The sequence below is a fragment of the Vicia villosa genome, linkage group LG5, assembly GCF_029867415.1.
Source record: "Vicia villosa cultivar HV-30 ecotype Madison, WI linkage group LG5, Vvil1.0, whole genome shotgun sequence".
Taxonomy (NCBI): domain Eukaryota; kingdom Viridiplantae; phylum Streptophyta; class Magnoliopsida; order Fabales; family Fabaceae; genus Vicia; species Vicia villosa.
The window spans coordinates 126,051,736-126,061,034 of NC_081184.1; the positions used below are offsets into that span (position 1 = coordinate 126,051,736).

Below are 9,299 nucleotides of genomic sequence, written 5' to 3' on the forward strand. Positions count from 1 at the left end.
TACACGTCACTATATTAAGTTTATAAATTAAAATAGAAAAAATTATAACATTCACGTAGGGGGAAGATTCAAATTTTAAAAAATTTAGTTGTGACGTTACAAACACGTCGCAACTTTTAGAGGGAAAATTCAACGTTACACTGAAGTGACATGGTGACAACATTGCAGGCAGGGACATTAATTAATGTTACCGTTGTCATGTTACGACGGGAGTCTCACGTGGCAAGTTGCGACGTGATTCTCACGTCACTGATTAGTGTATTTATTTACGCGTTTTGCTTCTTCCACTTCTATTCCTCCTTTACAATTTATGTTTTTCTTCTCTGTTCTCCCAAAACAAAACCAGAAACGCCCTCCTCTCCCAAAATCCCCAAATTTTCAATCCCAATTCAATTTTTCATACCTTTCAATCCCAAATATTTTTCACAAATTTTACATATTGTTATATTAAAGGTAAATTACATCAGTATTTCTTATAATTTTGTTTTATATTCATACTGTATTATGTTTTTAATGCTTTAAATTTTTTTTGTTTCCATTTTGAAGAGAGAAGAAGGTGAAGCAGAAGAAGGTGAAGGAGAAGAAGGTGGAGTAGATTGAAGAAGAGGTAACTTATTTATTTTTTTTCAGATTTTTATTAAATATTTATTTATAATGTGATATATTTTTAATATATTTATTAAGTTATTTTTTTAATTAGGTTATTTTTTAAATTAATTATTATAAAACGAAATTATAAATTAAATATTAAATATTTATTTTATCAAAAAATTAAAAAATAAAACAGAATATAGTAAATAAAATAAAAACGAAAATTATATATATATATATATATATATATATATATATATATATATATATATATATATATATATATATATATATATTAATATTTTTAAAACTATTAGAAAAAAACGGATATATTAAAACTATTATTAAAATTATTATATATTAATATTATTAAAACTGTTATATATTAATTTACAGAATATATTTTATGTTGTTGTTTTTAAAAATTAATAGAAAAACTATTATATATTGTTTTTAAAAATTAATAGGATATATTATTAAAAATAATATATGTTTTATATTATTTTTTTTCTTTTATATTTAGTAGATTAAATTGTTAGAATGATAAAAATGTATATGATGTAAATGTTAATTTTGAGTTTAGGAGTTGAGGAGTTTAGAATGCTAAAAATGTTTAGATTTATTTTTAAAATATGTTTTTTATTTTCTAAATAAAATATATGTATTTTATGATATTATTCTTAAAAACAGAAAATATTAATAAAAAAATATAATTTATGTAATTGTTCTTAAAAACAGAAAATATTAAATTGAAAATAAACTTTTTTTATTTGCAGTATATATTAAATAGAAAAAGATTATATGTTATGTTTTTTTTATTATTAAAAATACATTTTTTTTAAAATTAAAATATATATTAAAAGTAGAATATATATTATATATGTATATTTAAAATAAAATAAAGTAAAATATAATTATATGTTATATTTCTAAAATTAAAATATATGTTATTGTTATTAAATTGAAAATACATTTTATTTAAATTAAAAAATATATTAAAAGTAGAATATATATTATATATGTATATTTAAAATAAAAAATATATATAGCGACGTGGTAATCACGTGAATCAAAAATAATATTTTTAATAATAGTAAACATTTAATAGTAGTATTTTTATTAAATAATATTTCCATTATGTGTAGTTTAAAATGTGTAGTTAAAAAAATAATAACTTTATGATTAACATATGTTCAATATAACATGTGTAGTTAAAAATATTAGTAGTATTGTTATTAAATAATATTTTTAAGAATAGTAAATATTAACTAGTATACGTCTAAGAATTATATTAAGTTGATTAATATTTCTAACTCAAAATGACAATGATTGTATAAATGTGCAGTATGGAATATTATCGGTATTATCGTAGTTGGATGTACGATAGAACATTTCCAGGAAGAATGGGACTTAAATCCAATTTTATAGTAGGAGTTGAAGGGTTTATCAGTTGGGCGTTTGCTCAGGAATTATGTCGAAGCGAAGGAGGAGTTAGGTGTCCCTGTCTTAAATGTGAATGTAGACCAATAATTAGTGACCCACAGGAAGTAACATCTCATTTGCATTGAAGGGGTTTCATTACAAATTATTGGGTTTGGACGTTTAACGGTGAAGAACTGCCTAGTAACGTACCAGAGACTAGCAACGCGCATGCTTCAAGTAGTCAGCCGCCTATGGAATATGAGGAAAACTTTAATCTTATTGGTGACATGGTTGAGGATGCTTTTGGTGTGAACGTGACCTATGATCAACCTGGAGATTTTGGTGGGGAAGAGTTGCCGAATGAGGAAGCGCAGAAATTTTATCAGTTGTTGAATGAGATGAATACGTCGTTGTTTGATGGATCGTCTGACTCAAAGTTATCAATGTGTGTGAGATTATTGGCCGCCAAGTTAAATTGGAATGTTTCTGCCCAGTGTTTGGAATTCTTCGTAAAAATGATGTTGGATTCAACTGCAATGAAAGACAACTTGCCTACAACATTTTATGAAGCAAAGAAGTTGGTGTCGAAGTTGGGCTTAAGAGTAAGAAAGATTGATTGTTGCATCAATGGTTGTATTTTGTTGGAGGAATGTAAGTTTTGTATGAGTCCAAGATATAAAGTTCGCAGTAGAGCCGTTAACACTAATCAAGACCGTGTAGCAGTAAAGTCCATGTTTTATCTTTCGATAATACCAAGGTTAAAAAGAATGTTTGCTTCAATGCACAGTGCAAGTCAAATGACATGGCATCATACAAATAAAACAAGTCCAGGCACTATGCGGCATCCATCTGATGGCGAGGCATGGAAGCACTTTGATCGAATACATCCTGATTTTGCCGCAGAACCTAGAAATGTCAGGCTTGGATTATGCTCAGATGGTTTTACTCCTTATGTTCAAGCGTCGGGAAGTATGTATTCTTTTTAGCCAGTTATTGTAACCCCTTACAACCTCCCTCCTGAGATGTGCATGACAAAACCATACATGTTTTTGACGTGCGTCATTCCAGGACCTTCGAGTCCAAAAGCAGGAATTGATGTGTATTTACAACCTTTAATTGATGATTTGAAGAGATTGTGGATTGGAGAATGGACTTATGATGTATCACATAAACAAAACTTTACAATGCGAGCTTCCTTGATGTGGACCATCAACGACTTTCCAGCATATGGCATGTTGTCTGGTTGGGGTACGCATGACAAAATGGGTTGTCCGCATTGCATGGGACACAACAAAGGGTTCACGTTGGATAAAGGTGGGAAAATCTCGTGGTTTGACTGTCACCGCAGATTCCTACCACGAAATCACTCCTATAGAAGAAACATGGCAAACTTTAAAAAAGATGTACGAGTGAAAGATTTGCCTCCGCCTCGATTGCCACCATGGGCTATATGAGAACAAGTTAGTGAGCTACCAAAATTTACAGATACTGGCAAAGCATGTCGAATTGAAGGATACGGAGTCACGCACAATTGGACAAAAAGAAGTATATTTTAGGACCTCCCGTATATGAAAGATAACTTGTTGCGCCATAATATAGATGTTATGCATATTGAGAAGAATTTTTTTGATAATGTATTTAACACAGTGATGGATGTGAAAGGCAAAACAAAAGATAATGAGAAGGCCATAAAAGACATGGAAGAATGGTGTAACAGAAGAGAGTTGGAGTTGAAGCCTCTACCGAATGGAAAGTTATTAAAACCCAAGGCTTGTTTCAGTCTGACTTCCCAAGAAGCTAAAGCTGTTTTTCGATGGTTAAAAGATTTGAGAATGCCCGATGGGTATTCATCGAATTTATCAAGGTGTGCTGACCCTAACACTGGGAAGTTGCATGGAATGAAAAGTCACAATTGTCACATTTTTATGGAACAATTGCTACCAATTGCATTTGGCTCGCTACCCAAACATGTTCTTGATCCACTAACTGAAATTAGTCAGTTTTTTAGAGATATTTGTGTGTCAGCTTTAAAAGTGGAAGACATCATGAAGTTGGACCAAAACATTGCAATCATTCTTTGTAAGTTGGAACAAGTATTTTCGCCTGGTTTATTTGACTCCATGGAACATTTACCTGTGTATCTTGCACATGAAGCTTTTCTTGGTGGACCAGTTCAATATAGATGGATGTATCCATTTGAAAGGTTCATGGGTGATTCAAAGCGATCAGTGAAGAATAAAGCAAGAGTTGAAGGTTTTATATGTGCACATTACTTGCATCGAGAAACATCACATTTTTGCAGTCATTATTTCAATCACTTGATGTTAACTCCTAGAACCATACTGAATCCGGTAAATGTCAACCAGAGGAGTCAATTCACCTTATTAGTATTCGGGCTTCCAGGTCGACCTTCTGGAAAGAAGAGTGTGCATTGGTTGACCCAGAAAGAAATGCAATCTGCACATGTCCATGTCTTGATCAACTGCGTTGAAGTTAAACCATGTCTTGAGTAAGTTTACCCAAAAAAATTTAACTTTGTTGACAATGTCTATATACCAAACTTATTAAACTTATGGTGTATATTTTGTAGGGAATTTAACAATGCCTATTTTCATAGTATCGGTGTACATCAACTTGACTGCAAGTTATCCGGTGAAGAAAAATTACAAACCGGATAACTTGACTGCAAGTTATCCGGTGAAGAAAAATTACACACAGGAAAACTTGACTGCAAGTTATCCGGTGAAGAAAAATTACAAACCGGAAAACTTGACTGCAAGTTATCCGGTGAAGAAAAATTATAAACCGGAAAATTTGATTGCAAGTTATCCGAAACACTTTGGTAGGGGTGTAAAATGGTCAATATTAAATAATAAAATTATTTTATAAATTAAAAGGGTAGAATTGAAATATTTTAAAAAATGTAGGGGTAGAGGAATAATTGTAGGGGTATGAGGTATAACTTTCTTTCTCATATTATGTGTATCTAACAAGTAATGTAACAAGTAATGGAATGAGTTCTAAAATATGGGCTTCTCAAACACTATGCTGAATGACCAGATTAGTAGCTCTAGAATTATGCATTGACTATTTATTGATTGTTCATTAAGTTACACATGCTATTATTAGTTTTATATAACCAAATACACAATTGTCTCACCTTCAATTGCCAAAAACTTGCACTTCTGAGCTAAGTAGTTTCGGCAGCGATGCATGTTCTTGTTTACATACCCAATGATACCCACACTTCTGAACCTTCCAACCCATACATTTGTGATTCCCAATTCTAAAATACACCTTAAATTGATCTTGATGGCCGAGAGTTTTGTCCATAATCTTCAGATAATAAAAGAATGTTTTCAGAGGGAAATAGATTAGGCACATGTGATCTGATTCGATCTCAATAAGATCTCTTTCAAGAATTATTGGAATCATGCGAATAGTCTTCCCGTTAAATACACTGTTAGAAAGAACTAGTTCCATGTCAGAACATTGTGCATAACTTGTCATAGTTGGGACAACAGTTGAGAAAGAAAATATTGCACAACAAGCAATGCCGCTGCAATTATTGTCATTGCCAGACATAATAGGAGATAGATCTATTCTTATTGAACGACCCTCACTCTGATTGTTGCACCAACTTGGTATTTCACTTCCTGGAATTACAAAATCAATCTCATTATAGATTGAAGTGAGTACTTGGTTTGCCTGAATAAACTGTTTCATCCATGAAAAATTGATAGTACTGCCAAGTTCCCTCTCATTCAATTTAGGACAATTGAAAATAACCAATCCTTTTTTGTTCATGTATTTATTCTTTCGAAATTCCTGATCGATAGCAGTAGGAAAAGGAAGTTCAGGCAAATATTCCAAGAGTTTGCAATGCTGCAAGTTTAAATATGCAAGTCTGCAAAGTTCCTTCAGACTAGGCAACGTTACAAAATTGTTTCCCCCTAATTCTAATTCTTCTAGCCAACGTAAACATCCAATTGCATCAGGGAGTTGGCTTAGACCACAAAAACTAATATCAAGCTCAAGCAAGTTAGAGAAGCTAGACAAGAAGGGCAACAAACAACTAGCTAAATCTTTGTGTGCGCGGGAGTACAAGGAACGGTAACGAAATGCTGTCCATTTCAAGATGGAGGACGTTGTTGATTGGGAATGTGATGCATTTCCACTTATATTGAAAAGCCCTTGATTCTTAAACACTTTGGGACACCCAGAAAGATTAACATATTCAAGAGAGTTGAGACTGAATATGTTGTTTGATATGCTTACTAGATTTTTGCAATCTTTCAAATTCAAGAAAACAACCTTTTTTAGAACACCAATAGATGGATCCATCTTCACCAGTTTTACACATCCTTCAAAACTTAGTTGCTCAAGATGTGGAATATCTCTAAAATCCGGCATCTTTATTAGATTTTTTGAGTAGCTCAAATCCAAACTTCTCAACTTGGAAAAATACTGCCAGACCAACAAAAATAGAACCAACATCTCATTTCGCTTCATAAAATATGCCATAAAGAGAGGAGGGGAGGGGGTTTGCATTTTTTTTCCTGATTTGCTCATGTTCATAAATGAAAAAAAAAGAAGCAAAAAGGGAATATACAATACCTTATTGTCTTCACATAGTTGTTTGATGTTGCTGTACCTCAAGATCAATTCAACAAGTTGATTGGGTTGAAAAATTGATGGCAAATACTTGAAAGGATATTTATCCCACTCCACATATCTTAACTCATTAGTGAGACTAGTAAGGTTTTCTGTAGAATTAACTCCATTCAGTATGAGCAATCTTAGATGGATCATTTTTGACAACATGTTGGCCATTAGATGATATGTTCCTGGCGAACAAATGGCTTCAACCTTCTTTTCCTAAAACATTTCAAAAAAGAAAGAAAAACTATATTGACTTTCGAAATAAAATCTATAAAAATGAAGATAAGTTTTATATTTTCAAACTAGTAATTTACCATATTCTCTAATTTAATATTGTAGAACTGTTTCTCGCGCCACACCCTGCTCCACTTACTCGATTTTTCCTGAACAATTTTTTTGCCCAACTCTTCTAACAAACTATGCATTTCAATACAATTTTTTCCTGAAAGGCTTATAAGTGATTTATCAATTAGAACTCTTAATCCAATATCAACATGAAATCCACAACAATTAAGAACATTTGTAACATATTTCTCATTGCGAGAGTGGAAAAAACAAGCAATATGAAGAAATATTTCCTTTTCCGTTTTTTCTAGTCCATCAAAACTTAATCGCAACACATCCATGATATCTTTGTTTGGACTTTTTCTTAATCTTGCCAATGCACTTTTCCATTCAGAGATACTACGACCAAACAAAAATGAACCCAATACTTTAATTGCCAGTGGCAAGCCATTTGCATAATGTAGTATGTCAAATGCCAACTTATCATAACTATTCACAATATGATCAAGTTTGAAAGCTTTTCGACTGAATAATTGAAGAGAGTTATTTTCATTCAAGAGTGGAACTTTGTAAACAACATCCACTCCATACTCTTTTAAGATATGCTCATCTCTAGAAATTACAATGACTCTACTTCCCTCACCTAACCATTCACGGCTCACGGATAGTTTCTCTAGTTGTTCAACTTGATCAACATTGTCGAGAATTATAAGGGCCTTTACACGATGTAGCCTACTTCGTATCAAGTTATATGTGTTGTATGAAGTGCATGTTTGAAGCTGTTCTTCGCCTACAATTTGAAGTAAAATTTGCTTTTGTGCACTGATTGGACCATCTTGCCTATACCTTTTGCTCAAGTCATCAATAATGCAGCAGAGATGAAATTGATGAGAGATTTTGTTGTATAAAGTAGTAGCGAGAGTTGTCTTCCCTATTCCACCCATCCCACAAATTCCTACAACACGGACATCATCAAGTGAGTCCAAAAGTAAATGCTTTTCTAATTCGTGTATAGGAGAGTGCATCCCTACTAAATCTTTTGGAAGACTTGAAAACTTGCAACCTAATATACTTATAATCTCTTCAACAATCTTTTCAATCTCTGCATGTTGTGGCCTGCAAATTTAAAACAGTTAACCAACAACACCTAATCATCACATGACAAAACTAAAACAAAAGCACGAATACATGACAAAATAATAGTTTTCTTTTTCTTTTTCCCTTTTACAAAAACCTCTTTGGATTAAGTAAAAAAGTTGGTCAGGGTTTTTTGATTAATTACTAAATTTATGTGTCAAAACTTTAAAATTTGCAAAAGTAAGAGCATCAATTTTATATAGTATGGATAAGGAAGATTACTTACTTATGACACACATCCCATCCAGAGAGATCTGTGACTTGTGATAGAGCTTCCGTCCATCTTCGCACCTTCTCAGGGTCTTGTTGGAATCTTTGCTCATGTTTAGCTAAGGCTTCGCCATAAGTTCCTTTTTGATGTCTCACTTCAGAAGGATCAACATCATAGAAAACAGGCAGAACACGTTTTTCCGGTAGTTGACCGCATTGAAGAAGGATGTGTTCCAATTCTCTCAAGCACCAAGTTGAGGAAGCATAGTTCTTAGAAAATATCACAACAAAAATCTGAGAGTCTTGGATTGCTCGAAATAGCTCAGGTGCTATGGATTCACCTTTCTTCAGCTTAGTGTCATCCCTAAATGCAAAAATACCTTTTCTCTGAAATGCAGCAAAAAGATGATCAGCGAAGTTGCAGCGTGTGTCTTCGCCTCTAAAGCTCACAAACACGTCATAATAATTTCTCCTTGGAAAAGTGACCAGAGATGAAGAGTTGCTATTGCTGGTACTGGCCATCTGAATAAGCTAAATTGTTTGAGTATGATATATATGGTTATTGTAGAGTATAATATTGGTTAATTGCTATTCAGTTCAAGGAGGGAAGGAAAGGAGAAGTAGATAGGACAAAAGATCATATGAAATGTAAAATTTATAAGAGAATTGCTATTCATACATCAAAATTCTTACACTTATACTTACACCATGTGAAATACATCAAAGGCATGTGTTAATTTATATTAAAAGAAGTGAAAAAATAATTATTAAATATAATAGAAAAACAAAACTGTATAAATATATAGTGTAGTTGTCATGTTTAGTGTAAAGATATCATTACTCAATTTATAATTATATAAAGCAAATAGAACGAGTAATGATTTTTAATTAATAATACTAACTTTCCTGAAACTTCAAGCGCGCTTCTTCCTAGCTTCTTAGCAATATCATGATAATTGATTATTGTTCACTCTCTTTTTCCACAATTGTTG

At 32.2% G+C, this 9,299-nt stretch overlaps 1 protein-coding gene across 3 annotated transcripts; it reads right to left on the reverse strand.

The window, feature by feature from the left end:
• Positions 1–4,842: 4,842 nt before the first annotated feature.
• LOC131602381 (disease resistance protein RUN1-like) lies at positions 4,843–9,051 on the reverse strand. 3 transcript variants are annotated; one of them, XM_058874469.1, is made up of 4 exons: positions 8,324–9,049; positions 6,990–8,076; positions 6,631–6,891; positions 4,849–6,480 (listed from the first exon to the last, which is right to left on the reverse strand). In XM_058874469.1, the coding sequence occupies exons 1-4, from the start codon at positions 8,827–8,829 to the stop codon at positions 5,176–5,178; spliced, it is 3,159 nt and encodes a 1,052-aa protein (XP_058730452.1). In that variant the 5' UTR covers positions 8,830–9,049; the 3' UTR covers positions 4,849–5,175. The 3 variants fall into 3 exon arrangements, with proteins under 3 accessions (XP_058730453.1, XP_058730451.1, XP_058730452.1); XM_058874470.1 differs by having other exon boundaries at positions 4,843–6,891; positions 6,990–7,915; positions 8,324–8,569; XM_058874468.1 differs by having other exon boundaries at positions 4,848–6,891; positions 8,324–9,051.
• Positions 9,052–9,299: the final 248 nt, after the last annotated feature.

Bases quoted from the DNA above. Each gene is read 5' to 3' on its own strand.
- LOC131602381 (XM_058874468.1), bottom strand. From the start codon at position 8,829: ATGGCCAGTACCAGCAATAGCAACTCTTCATCTCTGGTCACTTTTCCA. The intron at 8,077-8,323 runs GTAAGTAATCTT...TTAAATTTGCAG, and splicing joins GGATGGGATGTGTGTCATAA to GCCACAACATGCAGAGATTG. The intron at 6,892-6,989 runs GTAAATTACTAG...GAAATGTTTTAG, and splicing joins ATATTAAATTAGAGAATATG to GAAAAGAAGGTTGAAGCCAT.